The 14712-nt window shown below is 39.3% G+C and overlaps 1 protein-coding gene across 1 annotated transcript in view; it reads left to right on the top strand.

Annotated features, from left to right (window-relative positions):
* Positions 1 to 520: 520 nt before the first annotated feature.
* LOC134793698 (constitutive coactivator of PPAR-gamma-like protein 1) overlaps positions 521 to 14712 on the top strand; it is a 29610-nt gene continuing 15418 nt past the window's right edge. The window contains exons 1-15 of the mRNA XM_063765349.1: positions 521 to 629; positions 939 to 1155; positions 1792 to 1970; positions 2265 to 2378; positions 2663 to 2809; positions 3694 to 3855; positions 4369 to 4564; positions 5179 to 5285; positions 5855 to 6037; positions 10924 to 11055; positions 11369 to 11510; positions 12756 to 12909; positions 13473 to 13598; positions 13802 to 13913; positions 14425 to 14649. Of these exons, the coding sequence (XP_063621419.1) occupies positions 1008 to 1155; positions 1792 to 1970; positions 2265 to 2378; positions 2663 to 2809; positions 3694 to 3855; positions 4369 to 4564; positions 5179 to 5285; positions 5855 to 6037; positions 10924 to 11055; positions 11369 to 11510; positions 12756 to 12909; positions 13473 to 13598; positions 13802 to 13913; positions 14425 to 14649 (2127 nt within the window). The 5' untranslated portion in view covers positions 521 to 629; positions 939 to 1007. The remainder of the gene's footprint in view (positions 630 to 938; positions 1156 to 1791; positions 1971 to 2264; positions 2379 to 2662; positions 2810 to 3693; positions 3856 to 4368; positions 4565 to 5178; positions 5286 to 5854; positions 6038 to 10923; positions 11056 to 11368; positions 11511 to 12755; positions 12910 to 13472; positions 13599 to 13801; positions 13914 to 14424; positions 14650 to 14712) is intronic.

The following is a 14712-nucleotide window of genomic DNA, read 5'->3' as shown; positions in this document are numbered from 1 at the left end:
AATAACAAGGACTTATTTTTACTAGCTCATACTTGGAGGCTCATAGAAAAAATTGTGTGTTAATTATGTTGAGTTTGTTTACGTAATTGAGTGTTGTAATACATAAAATTAAGGTAAAATTACAATTTTCAAATGAAATACAAAATTTTATAAATGATTTTTCACTTACAGAAACACTACACAGAAAATGTCACAACTGTCACTGTGATAATTTGAAGTTTGACAGTCGGATCGGAAGTGATAATTTTTTTTTTTAACTGAAGAAGACGAAAGTTCTTGTTTTTCAGACTTTTTCCGGTTAATGATTATTCATGATTTCGTATACAAAGCACTCGAAAATCCCCTCTAATCCCAGGGATTATCCCTTTACACATCGGATAAAATAAAAAATATGCTTAAAGCCATAACACACTAACAAAAGAGATATCTGCTTCTCGCTCTCACTTATGGGTGCGGCGCACCAAGGTCGCGGTGCGGTACGGTAGTGTGTTACGACTTTTACTTCAGAACGGCTTTGACGTTTTTTATGGTGTCTATAGCTGGCTCCTAAAACTCATCAGATAATTACAAATGGCTTCCGTTTTCAACTTGCGGTTATCCTTCACTGCTGGCATGGTTTTCTAATCAAGGTTTGTAGCAATAATTGACCATTTTATTGATAATAGTGTAGTGTATCATTATTACTATTGTGAATTCTACTTGCTAGGTAAGTACTTTTGTAACTGAACTCGATGTTAGATGAGGAAAATACTACCCGTGTTTGTTAATTTTAGGAAGGTAACGTGCCGGCTTCATTTTACGTGAACATAATATTGCTATTCAGTCCATATTTTCGTGTTGCGTTACGTTTATTATTTATTGTCTCTTGTAATATCCATTTATTTCCTCTTCCGGGTATGCATTTGTATTTTCCGTCAAATCGATGATTTCTTTTCCAGGATCAATTTGCCGTGAGATAGTATTTGATTATATTATTTCTACTAGTAGTTCTGCTACTGCCACAAGTCATGGGCATACAGGATCTACAGACGTATTTAGAAAATGAGGGAGTGGGTGTGGATTTGTTTCGGATTGCACGGAATCATGCCGGCGGCTTCCGACTAGTGCTTGACGCGGAGGGATGTCTGGACCGGCTATATGGAGGATATTTCTCTGGCAAGTATCGAAATTATTCGAAATGTTGATATTATTGTTGTGTATTGTATTTGCTGCATTAATAGGATTCTATTTAAAAGATAAAAAATCATGACACTTGACATTTGCAACTTGTTTGCAACCTTACTTCTACTATAAACAAATCTCACTGGGATATACCTATATAAGCATTCTCATACTTCTTTTATATCTAATAAATGCATCATTTGTGAAAATTTCAACTGCCTAGCTATCACGGTTCATGAGATACAGCCTGGTGACAGACGGACAGCGAAGTCTTAGTAATAGGGTTTTGTTTTTACCCTTTGGGTATGGAACCCTAAAAACGACAAAAGAAAAACACGTTTGTTGTATGGGAGCCCCACTAATATTTATTTTATTCTATTTTTAGTATTTGTTGTTATAGCGGCAACAGAAATGCATCATTTGTGAAAATTTCAACTGCCTAGCTATCACGGTTCATGAGATACAGCCTGGTGACAGACGGACAGCGAAGTCTTAGTAATAGGGTTTTGTTTTTACCCTTTGGGTATGGAACCCTAAAAAACCATGTATATTTTGCACTATGGTCATAAATACTATTTTCTTTGCTTTGTATTTGTTCCAAAACTTAATAATTTTGTTTTTATTATTTAGATTGGGCATGTGGTGGACAGTGGGCCCGCTGTGTCCAATTCTTAACCACCCTGGCGCAGGCCCTTGCTGAGCACCAAGTGGCACTGTGTGTTTGCTTCAACGGCGCGCACCCTGCTCCACCAGTGGCTCCGCAGCACTGGATCCAGACGCAGTCTACTTACAGGCAGAGAGTCAACTCTGTTAGTTATATTTTACTCAACAAAATTGTTTATGCCTTAATTTGTGCTTGTAATTTTTATTTTGTAGGATTTCATTATTGTCTCATTCTCTTTGGATTCTTATTGGAATTAAATTTGCAAACTTATTTGGAGTGGTACACAGATTTTACTATTTTGAAGACTTACAAATATGCTTGCTGTGGCATTCAGGTTCTTTAAACAACTCTTACAAAAAATGCAATCAATTCCTCAGCATTCATAGTATGTTCATTAGTTTAGGTTTCTGAAAATAATGTCACTGTTTTTGTTTTTCAGGTATTGCGCCATATTGTCACAAAGGGTACTCCTCCACCCAAAGTCTGGTGGGTGCCACCTATGGGGCTACATTCATGTCTTCGAACTGCTCTAAGATATCTGAATATACCCATTGTGAGTCTTAATTATTAATCTTTCAAGTAGGTCATCTCCTAGTTCTGTTTATATAAAGATGCAGTGCATAATCCTTTACGTACGAACGTGTCACGTACAAAAAGTAAAAGTACTGAGGTTGACTGACGTAGCATGACAAATACTAACATTTCCGAGAAAATACGATGGTAAAGTCACATATTGGCTCTCAAAAAATGTGTTGAAATTTAGATTTATGTGAACAAGTCGACTGTATTTTTAATGTTTTGTGTTTAAATGTAATTTTTTTTTCCTTATCTCTGCAGATGGTATCCTCCGATGACCATTGTCAGGAAGTGGTAGGCCTGTGCCGAGAGAAAACCTATGCTGGCCTGGTGGGCTGCTCAGGAGAGTACCTGGTGTTCCAACCTCCGAGATACTTTAGCTCGTCACAGCTGAAGCTAACATACAGGGTAATTATTATAGGCAGTTCCACTATTGTTGCTTGTACCCAGTACTCATCAATTCAATATCATTGCCCAGTATTAACCTCTAGCAGGGGTGCGGAAGTCCTCACTTCGGTCAAACTGCTCCGTTCGGCTCAGCATTGCTCCGAGCAATTATTAGGGTTGACACAACTTGACGTCCCTTTGCGTGCACGACCATAGATAGCCGAACGGGATAGTGCCATATATTAGAAAGGGATAGCATGATTCGACACTGAACCGCTATCAAACTTCGGTTTTGTAGGAAGTTTCCTTTCTGTACAGTAGTACTATTAATTATTCTGTGCCTCTAATATACAGGCAAAATGGGTAGACAAATCTGTATCAATAGTATTAGAAAATAGATTTGAATTTTTTCTTTATTTTAATACCAAACAATACAAATCAAAAGCAACTCTGTTCTTTTTAATAATTATTCAAATTTCACTGGAGGTAATTTGCACTAGTACCTATTAGGACCGTGGAATGCTAGGGTAAAGATGTTCGTCTCAATTTTTTTAACTGTGTAACATTGTGAGCGAGCCTTCCTCTACTTTGAGAGTTTGTTTCAAATCTTCACCATTTAATTAGATATTTTAATGCCTCTAAGGGAAATGAACATATCAATTGTGCTAACATTTTATTATGTGAATTTCGAGACATTTGCTAACAAATGTGAGTCAATTCAAGTAGGAAGGAACATTTGGACACCTTTAAAAATTGGCACTATGTAAAAGCTATAATTGTTTATCAATTTTATCATGCTCTTAAAAATAATCATTCTTTTGATGATCGCGTACGTGGGACTTAAGGGCTTAAAATACCCAGAAGAAGTTAGATCTTCAATTCAATCTTGTTTTGTTTTTTTGCAGTCTTCCTTGGAAACTAAGGAGTACAAGATCCACGAATTGCCCCAACTGCTGGACGTTCCCCAGGACCGCCTCTGCCTCTTGGCCGCACTTCTCGGTGGGACCATTCTGTCGGAGCAAAGCCTCACTGATTTCTACAAGCGATTAGGAATTACTCAGAAAAAGGTATATGTATAACTAATGTTCTAACTGCAAAAGTAATACTCAACTCAACAAAGCAATGTTTTAAATTTTTTTTTATGAATCTTATCTTGAGGTCTACAGCTTACAGAGCCACTAGTTTCTAGAGATGCAACGGATAGTTGTTTGGCCGGATACCGGATGTTCGGCCTGACCATCGGCCGAATATTCGGCCGGCGGAACTATAGGGTTTTCAGGTGCGCATTGTACAGGTTTCATCTGTTTGGTAGTGAACGTTCGCGCGGACTCATTTCTAGGTACGAAATGAATGCGCGTGCGAGTGGGCCGAGTGGAATGTTTAAATTGTTTTAAAATAATAAATAAGTACGATTATGACCGTGACTGTTTCTTAAATCCAATTTTTTTACTCCGAATTCAAGCAAGTTACTATCCGGTATCCAGATAGTAACCGAATATCCGGTGCATCTCTACTAGTTTCAACTGCCTGATATGATTGACTTTTCATTAAGGTAAAGGTACCGTTTTGTTTTCTTACAGCAACAAGTGCCGCCAGAAACCCTGATAAAGGCCATAAGCCAGTTCGTGCGCGACCTACCGTCGTCCGACATGGACAGCGCGTGTATCGAAATATTCGGCGACCTCAACGACCTCCGGGCGGCCAAGCTCAAACAAGCCGTTCAGTATTATCTCAATGGCACCAAAGATGGCTTCCTCAAATACAGAACTGCCACTGGTAAGTTTGCGAAAACTAACGTAAAGCCTGTGCGGCCGGCCTTCTACTTCCACATTTGGTGACTGAACCAGTATATTTTAGCTTTAGCACATATTCATTAGTCTTTACCCATCACGGAACAATGGTGTTCCGGAGATTTGGGAGGCGTGCACAGAGCGGAAGCCAATCCGTAGAGGCCACTTGAAATGAGATGAAATGGGTACACCGAGCGGATGCTGTTCTTGCCCGTGTCATGAGACGCACGCAGAGACAGCAAGCGCCAGGGTAGTAGGACTATTGAGAGTTGATGGAATCTAAAGGCCTGTCTCCATATTGCGCAACTCTCGCGAGCCAACCCGGTATCCATTGCGCGCGGCTGCCTCGCGAGCCAATGTTCGATAGTTTGCCGCGCAATATGGAGACAGGCCTTAAAATGAACTTGGTTATTGGGTAATACCGGTAGACTAAAAAAACCGGACATATATTAATAAGTGCATCATCATTTAGGTTTCTCTGACTTCCACGCCGAGTGTATTATTTGAAAGGCTGTTTAATGAAAATTATAGCCATAGGGCAAAACAGAAATTTTGTAAAGTACTGTTGTATTACTGTATAACATATTTCGTCCTCATTAGGTCGCCGCCCGAAAACTAACAAAAGGAATCAGAAACCCGACAGTCCACAGTCATCCTCTGCCGATTTGGACACTTCCAAATTAGCGGCCGAGTCATCCGAACACGAGGTTTACTTTCATCTTTATAATCAACTACTTGCTACGATCATCCACGCCTTTTCATAGTCATCCTATACATTGGCATACAAAATTCATACTAGGTCTCTATATATGTTGCATGATTCAAAATTAAAAGTGCAGAGTAAATTTTGGTTTTTATGAATTATTTATGTATGTGTATTTGGATTTCAAAGCTGTGAGTTTTTAAAGGTATTAATGTATTGCGATTCATGTCAGCAGTTACGTGAAACAAAATTGCGTGACTTGATATATCTGGCAACGCGATCAAACCATGGAACCTTTCAACTTTGCCAGATCTATCAAAGTTAGGCCCTTCCTGACTTGGTAGGATCAAATATTGCCAATCAGGAAGACGTGATTCCGCACTACCAAGTCAGAGATCGCCGTAGTCCTCTGATATTTTGTCTCACGTCTCTTCCGGCACGTTTCGTGACACCATTTCCTAAAAAAATCCACGATCAATACGTTAATTTGTTTTAAAATTCATTTTATTTTTATGTATAAGTTCCTTTTCATACTCTGAGCACTTACAAAATTTTTAAAACACTAAATTACAGCAAAAAGGCTTGGACGATTACAAATTGGCTACAGCAAACGCGTCAATGAATGCCGACTTTAGCACCGAGGAGCGGACGATGGAGGTGGGGCAAGCCTTGGCTTCCATGTCGCTCGAGGGCGGCGACGCCGAACAGAAGAAGCCTGCTCCTAAACCCGTAGAGAAACAAGCTGCAACTAAAGAGGTGTGACTCTGAGAATATTAAAGCCTAGAAATCGAATGCATAAAAGCTACCTAACCTGATTAAAGCCAAAAAATAACTCAATGACTAATATTAACTCATTCACTGCTGACGACTGTGGGCTTTGTGTTTGTAGGCGCTTTTGACTATAAAAACACAAACAATACAAATACAAAGTGGAACAAACATGTTAACTAACTCTATAAACTCTCGCGTTTATTTAGTCGCTATAGCGGGTCTAACGCAATGCACCACTATAGTTAGTTTTATTTAGCATTAGAAAGAAGGTAAGCGATCTTGACATGTCTTTTAATTGAGGGTGCATTACATTTGTTATAATTACTTTTCATATATTATAGTTTGATATATCGTTATTTTGAATAACGTAATAAATGGCATACTACCGTAATACCTAATTAACGGTATACATAATGTTATTATTGGTATAAAGGTCATAAGGTATATTTACACTTCGTCTAATATACATTGCCATAATTATTACATACTCTAAAGCATATTATTTGTTATAACAAGTGATATCACATAATTATTTATGTGGCATAATAGTTGCATGACATAAATGGGTTAGGTTAGGTTGGAACTGCGAGTCCGCATAAACGAATAACTACCTAACAAAAGGAGGGTTAGGTTATGTTAGAACTTTGCCCCTCCGTAGAATAAAATACTCTACGAAAAAATGTGGTTTAGGTTAGGTTTGAACTGCGGCCCCCAAGAACGAAAACCGTGAAAAAATTGGTTAGGTTAGGTTAGAACTGCGACCTCCCTAGAATAAAATAGCTAGCAAAAGCAGTAGGTCTGCGTACTAGTTATAAAAAGTATGTAAAACTTTACGTTATCAGTAAATGAAATATGACAAAAAATGTTATACAATATATGTATTTATACTTGATAAAATTGTATGAAGTATTACGTTATACAAAAATATAATATAACAAATGTAATTATAAAATATGTGTATATACTATTTGAAAATTATATTACATTAGGCATTATATCAATGGCAGTTTAGATGAAACCACAATATAACAAAGACAACGTATAATAAAAATTACATTATAACATACAATAATATATCAAGTGGCGTTATAACAAATGTATGATAGTTTTTTTATAATTATATTAAGCATTACACACCCTTTAATTGAAAAACGCTTTTTAAAAATCAGTAACTATTACTTATGAAAGCAGAAGAATATAACTGATTGTACTAGATTCATAATTGATACATATTTGCCGTGACTTATTTTTAAAACATGCTTTTCAATTAAAAGACACTTCAAGATTGTTTACCTTTTTTCTAATGCTAAAAAAAACGAACTATAGCAGTGGTTACGGATCCGTGACCACAGCTGGTGCAACCTACATTCACCTGCAATAATATGTTACACTACGAAGACCGCAAAAATGTCTGACACGATCTTACTTATAGAGCCATAAGAGCGTTGCATATATTTTTGCGGCCTTCTAAGAGCAACATATTATTACAGGTTATACCCGAATCGTCGGATAAGGATAAAATAATGAAATTATATCGCACTAGACCCGTTATAATCACAAAATGTGTTGCTTCCAAGCAAAAAGTCCAACTTTTTCGCTTGCTATAAGGCTGCTTTGACAGGTTATTCGTATGAAGATACAAGCAAATCTCGCCCTTATGGTAAGCGACAAAGTGGAGCCTTTGACTAGACTTCGACACAAATAAACATGTTATCGGCTACAAGCGAAGCGCGTAGCTCGGGCTAGCAGTGAATGTCTTAAATCAATTTAAAAATATTCATCACAGTATGGGAAACCAGAGTTCAGAATAGAGATGTGCGCCGATGGCAAAATCATCGGCGGCGGCGTCCGATGATTTTTTGACCGGCGGCGGCGGCGTGAGCGGCGTGAAATCGGCGTGGCTTAATTTTTGATACTGCATGAGAACGTGGCTGTAGAAACTCTATATTAAAGCCTTCTGAGTATTTACTAGGCTATCCAAAACTTATTATGTGTGTTTTCTAAATGATTGCCGAAAATTATAGCCCTTCATGACACTTGGCAACCATTTATTACCAATACCAACCTAACGGTTACCAACGGTATGTTTAAATATTAAAATAAAAAGGATACTTTAAAACGCTACATTTTAGGCAGTAGTTTTACTTACTTTGTAAGCGGAATTCAAATAGAACACAAAAAAAATATTTATAAGTTAAGTCTTAAATCTATGTATATTGACTTTTCCCAGCCGCTGTCGCCTCACCTAGGATTTGTTACGAAATAATGATGAACTACCTACATACTTTACATTTGTCTGAACTGAAGTTTAACAGAAATGTAATGTTAGATTAAAGATGTCATCGTTTTCCAAAGAACACGTCTCTGGCAGGTAGATTCGCTCAACAGAATGTCTTTGAAGTGTCCCGTTTTATGGAATACTAAGGTCTACTTTGTTTTCTTTACTGCTAGCTTAGTGACGATAGTTGGTGATTTAAGTTCCTATAAGTAGGTATAATTGTTTAAGTATAGCTTATTGCGGAGCTTTAAACTGATTTTTATAATTTTGATTGAAATATATATTATCAAAGTACACAACGGGACTTAATCGCGTATTTAAGTTTTAAGTTTTACCTCCGACGTTTCGAGGACGGCGTTGTCCCCGTGGTCTCGGAGAAGACTGGCTCAAGTTGACATCAACATCTTCTAGCCGCGCGAGTTTTTCGAACTACCCGCACTTGGTCTTGTTTATCAATTTGAACGTTTTGCGCACTAGGGATGTAGGGATGTTACTCTGTCGACACACAACACACTAACGATATTCGATTTATCAACTGTCGATATTCGTTTCCGCTTACATTTACTAATGACTGGATTCCATGTGGATGAGATCTTAAAACCCTCGTCCCGATTAAAATTGCAATGTTTTTTGATTTCAATGGCTTCCCGCACTTTTCTACTGTAGAAATGGCGATCCGTGGAAAGGATTTTAGGGTTATGCAGCTCAATCCAGTGGTTTGGTCCTGACTCCAGCAAATGCTCAGCCACGGCAGACTTGTTCACCTGACGATTTTTGACAGCTGCGATATGTTCCTTAACTCTTTCTGCTATGGTGCGCTTAGTTTCTCCGATATAGGAACTACCACAACTGCAATCTATTTTATAAACGCCAGGTGACTGGAACGGAATAACGTCCTTCGGTGACCTTAGGCTCCCTGCAACTTTGGATAAAGGAGTGTACACCGTCTCGTTCTTCGAGACCACGGGGACAACGCCGTCCTCGAAACGTCGGAGGTAAATCTTAAAACTTAAATACGCGATTAAGTCCCGTTGTGTAGTTTGATAATGTTCAATAATCGTGAAAGTTTAAATCAGTGAAATATATATTGTTAAGTAAAAGAAGCTGATAATCACCATAAAATGACTAAGAATTGATCCTGTGTAATTTTAAATGAAATTGTATATTATGTAATAAATAAATAAATCATATTTATTTATCACATAATATACAATTTCATTTACGTTCTACAAAAAAGCTGTGCGAAAAAATATCAAATAATAACCTGAGATCCAGAAACTAGATCTTGTTTAAATTAACACTAAATCGTTATCACAGCTAACACCGCAACGACAAAAATGATGCTAATTTGGTTAACCGGCAAATAATAACCGAAAAAGCATAAGGATCTTTAAATTATACCTCTGACACTATCTATTCACTACGCAACATGGAATAAGACACGATAGGTATCAACATTTCCCACGCCGATTATACGCCGGTCAAATTTATCGGCGGCGGCGGCGTGGAAAAATCGTCGGCGGCGGCGGCGCGGCGGCGCGGCGCACATGTCTAAGTTCAGAATGTGCCGGGACTCATTTTCTCGGCTTTATTATTCTAAGATGTGACTATCGACCATCACTAGTCTGTCAAAATGGAAAGCATGAACACCTAACTGCATCTAGCAACGCTAAGCGTCGGTCCCAGTGTGACTGCATTGTGCTTCTGTTGTCTCAAATGTCACGGAGATCAACATGTGTGTTTTTGTTTTATAATTGTTCTTTGCTTTGCCTCTGCAGATTAATTTTACCTAGTCCATTCCATGTCAAACTGTGTTTTTATTTTGGTTTCGTTAATTTGATAATCATCCATTACTTTTCGTAATTTCTCAAGTAGCTAAGCTTTCTAAGATCATATTCCAGGCTATAAAAATACATTTTAGATTGATTGCGGATCATTGACAAGAGACAACCATTATTGAAAATTAAATAATACTAAGATTTTTATAAACTGAAATAGTTGTCATATATGAAAGAAAAGAGGCTGTCTGTGCCCAGGAATAGGAAATATTTTGATCATATAGTTTGATTTTTTTCCTAGTAAGTACTAAGATATTTCAGTGATATAATACAAACACATTCATTACAAAAATAACACTACGGTGAGAAAGCAGAATTTCGCCATATACGTACATAGCACTGTCTTACGGATCCACATCAGTGTGATAATGATAACCGCATATAAAAGCCCGTATATCATAGAGTTGCTATACATGCGTGCGCCCGTGAGGGACAGAATGCGACGAAATTAAAACCCGTTTTAACATTGGTTACAATATAGGTACCAGAACAACCTAGCTAATTCAGTCGGGTTCGTTGATGCCCGCCAAGCATTGGTCAGAATTTCGTTTCAACTTTTTATTTAATTTGCGCTTTATAGTACCAAATGTGAAAAGTGAGACTGAAAAGGAGCAACTATAATAGCGCTTTCTCCGAGTCCATTTGAAAGTACCATAACACCATCATAACGTTTGTACTTGGAATTCATTAGTTTGCCATCTCTATGGGATACTTGCTTTTAGTAGCTATAACATAATGAAGTGAAGAATTTTCAGAGCCGCCAAACCAAATCGCCGAGCTCGGACAACTGCCCGCCCGCGCCGGCCGAGGTGCTCCGCACGTGCGCCGAGCGCCACGCGCGCGGCCTCATGCACCCGCACATGCTCGCCATCCTCACGCACCGCCAGGTATCTACTTCAAAAGAAAGATTGCTCTCATACAAAAATGATTTGTCCCTGATTTTTGTATGGGAGCAATTTCTGCTGCGTTACCGTTACCGTACAAAATGTAACGTTTATCTGATCAAGTTGTTAATTTTAATGTGTTAATTAAATACTTATATGGGATCTAATAATGCTCCTGTGAGCAAAAAAGCAAAAAAATCAACATGGTTTTTGAAAAATCGGTTTGTTTTTTGCTAGGGAGTCTAGGGACACGAAATCAGCGTTCTAAAAGTTGATTCACCCAAATAACAATAACTAATAAATCATCTTTATTTAGGTGGCGCTGCCAGTCCTCATGGAAGACGATAACCACCGCGAGATCCCATCCATCCACCACTTCTACCGCCCCATCCGCCAGAACGTCTACGCCATTCTATACAACATGCACCACCACCGCTTCATGGCGCAGAAGGCTAAAGGTACTTAGCCAATAAGGACTGTTATCAAACCTCCTCCAGGTGGCGCTGCCAGTGTTCATGGAAGACGACAACCACCGCGAGATCCCATACATCCACCACTTCTACCGCCCCATCCGCCAGAACGTCTACGCCATTCTCTACAACATGCACCACCACCGCTTCATGGCGCAGAAGGCTAAAGGTACTTAGCCAATAAGGACTCTTATCAAACCTCCTCCAGGTGGCGCTGCCAGTCCTCATGGAAGACGACAACCACCGCGAGATCCCATCCATCCACCACTTCTACCGCCCCATCCGACAGAACGTCTACGCCATCTGCTTTTAGTACCTGGCGGTCTAATTTGGTCATTTACTTATCTTTTACTGCTGTGGATAATAAAAAGAGATCTCAGATCTGTTAGTCTCTTCTTAACATATAAACATTTTACATGAGGGTGGATGTCTTAAGGCCCCAGTACACAATTTGCCATCGCCGGCCACTCCAAGGGACGCATTTATGCGTTAGAGGGAGCAAGTGATATTGCTATCTCATTCTACCGCATGGCTGCGTCCCTTGGAGTGGCCGGCGATGGCCCATTGTGTACTGGGGCCTTTACATGCTAATAAACTATAAGAAAGATTAATAAAATTGTGTGTTCTTTAAGACTGGAATCAGAATATGTCCTTAGTTTCTTGTTAGGGGTCATACATTAATTACGTCACACGAATTTCTAGGTTTTTTGACCCTTCCCACCCTCCTTGTCACACTTGGTCACATCTGGTAAACCTCTCCCCCCCTGGTGTGACGTCACATTTTTTCAACGAAATCGGTAAATCGAACTAAGTAGCTATTATTAATTTTTTATCAAATATTTTTGACAATAGAAATAGTAGTAATTTTATTAGATATTTCAAAACTGATTGGGAAAGAAAATTAAACGAATAAAAATGATTATCGTTCCCAAAATGTATTTAACTGTACAGCAAATAAAATAATTTAAATACCTAAGTTAAAGTGACGCCACAAAGTTTGTGATTCCCCCCTCTCCCTTGTCACAATGTCACATTGTCTTGACCCCTCCCTCCCCTTAAACGTGTGATATAATTAATGGATGACCCCTTAAATATCGACAGCTGAAATCGCAAAACCTCTTATCTCCTTCAACTGCAGTTAAGAGGTTTGTGACTATATGCTACTAGCTGACAATGTGCTAAAGATATCAAATTTAAGAGCACTCAGATATAAACACTGAGTGTCGATTTCAGATGAAGGCACATCAAGCATGTCGGTCGAGCGCGCGTGCACCGTTCAAGTTGCCGAGTGGATTTACTCTCGTGTCAACCCGGGCAAGACGCCCGAGATGGTGCCTGGAGTGGTTCTCGACTGGCCGGTGCCCACGGTGCAGAGGCTTTGGTTCGGGTGAGCTTTGTATTACATCTGCTCATTTTTAAATCTTTCCATCCTATTATTTGCGCGATAATCCAGGCAAGATTGCAGTGATGATGGCCGACGTGGTTCTAGACTGGCCCGTTGACTGTGCACTGTTTGGGTGAGCTTTGACCTACAATGCCCCAAGTTCTTATACTTTGTTCTGGGTTATTCCACAAAAAAGTAACTCAGATCATGGTTTCATTGCGTATTTTTATTAATGATGCAAATTTACGTATCATTCCGTATCATACGTATCAAATATATATGTTTGGGATATTTTGGCACAGAATAAATAATAGTACTAGGTACAGAAGACTCACTCTCTAACAAAACGCGTCTGTTACGATCAGGAAAGATATGGCCGCTAGGTGGCGACAGCGCCACGTGCGGCTTATGGCTAACCACCAAAATTGGTGTGGAACGGATGTACTTTTAGCTACCTGTAGTCCAATTACGCCAAAAGTTTTCCCTCCGTATATAGTACCTGTAATTTTTTTCTTGTAGACCTATTTAAACTTTAGTAGATCAATTACAATGTTTTTGTATTGCAGAACCGCGCAAGACGACAAATGCCGCCGCATGCGCGCGTTCCTATCATGCATGCGCTCGGACACGCCGCTCATGCTCAACACGTCCTACGTGCCGCAGCACCTGCTCATCCTGGCCACCGTGCTGAGGTAAACATTCCCTTGGTCTCTCCAGAAGATAGAGTTAGACGTTTGAGATTTGTAGGATCAATTAGAATACCTAGAGAGTAGTAGTAGAGGAAGCCTACCATAATTTTAATACGGAACCATAAAAAGTGCAATTCTGGGAAAGGATTGCAGTTACAATGCTGATTATGTTCGTAACCGCTGATTAAAGTTTTATTTTTTTACAGATTTATAATGACATCCCAAATTCAAATCTTGCGTCGTCAGGAGTTGGACGCGTTCCTGGCCACAGCTTTCTCTAATGATCTCATGAATGCCCTTCACTTGCAAGAGATGACGGTAAATTCTACTTCCACTCTTACTCTAGGTACTTGTAAAATCATTTTTGACTTACGATTACTACTGGGTACTTTATATTATGAGACTAAATGTTGTCTTTTTCGTGCTTTTGTTTTCGTTTCGTGTCAAAAAAGGTGGAGGTTATGTTTGTGTGTTCTGCTTTTTTATATAATTATTTTTTATTTAATATATTTATTTCGGATAACAAAATCCACATATTGCAATAATTGCATTACATACATAATTAATACAATAAATTAAATTAAACTAAAACTATTTCTTAATTATGTAAATATGTATGTTTTGCAACTGGTAACCGACTGAGTTTCAGACCGTTTCATTACACGAGTATATTAGACTGTTTCTCGCGCGTGTATCGATTCACGAAAGCCGGCGCGGATATTCTGTGAACATTTTTTCAGTACAAATCTCGAGCGAGATGCATAACTTTAACGGGAGTTCTCCTTCCGTTCTACAAGTAATGATAACTCTCGTGTTGTGTGGTGTGCAGGTGAACGGCATCAGCTCGCGCGGCGTGCAACTGGGCGCACTGGTGATGGCCGGCGCGGAGGCGGCGCTGCTCGCCAACGACGCGTGCGGCGCACCCGTGCCCTGGCTCGTGGCCGCGCCCTGGCTGTACTTCGACGGCAAGTTGCTGCAGCGCAACCTCGCCCGAGCCATGCACTGCAAGCACCTCGCCCAGCTCTGCGACAACCATCTCGACACCGTCGTCAAGGTACCGCATGTCGAACATGATCACTATGTTCTAACCGACGTATGATGGTCCGGGTCAGCGTCG

Source organism: Cydia splendana, chromosome 9 (genome assembly GCF_910591565.1).
Source record: "Cydia splendana chromosome 9, ilCydSple1.2, whole genome shotgun sequence".
Taxonomy (NCBI): domain Eukaryota; kingdom Metazoa; phylum Arthropoda; class Insecta; order Lepidoptera; family Tortricidae; genus Cydia; species Cydia splendana.
The sequence above is the reverse complement of the archived record's forward strand: the minus strand, read 5'-3'. Positions and strand labels throughout refer to the sequence as shown.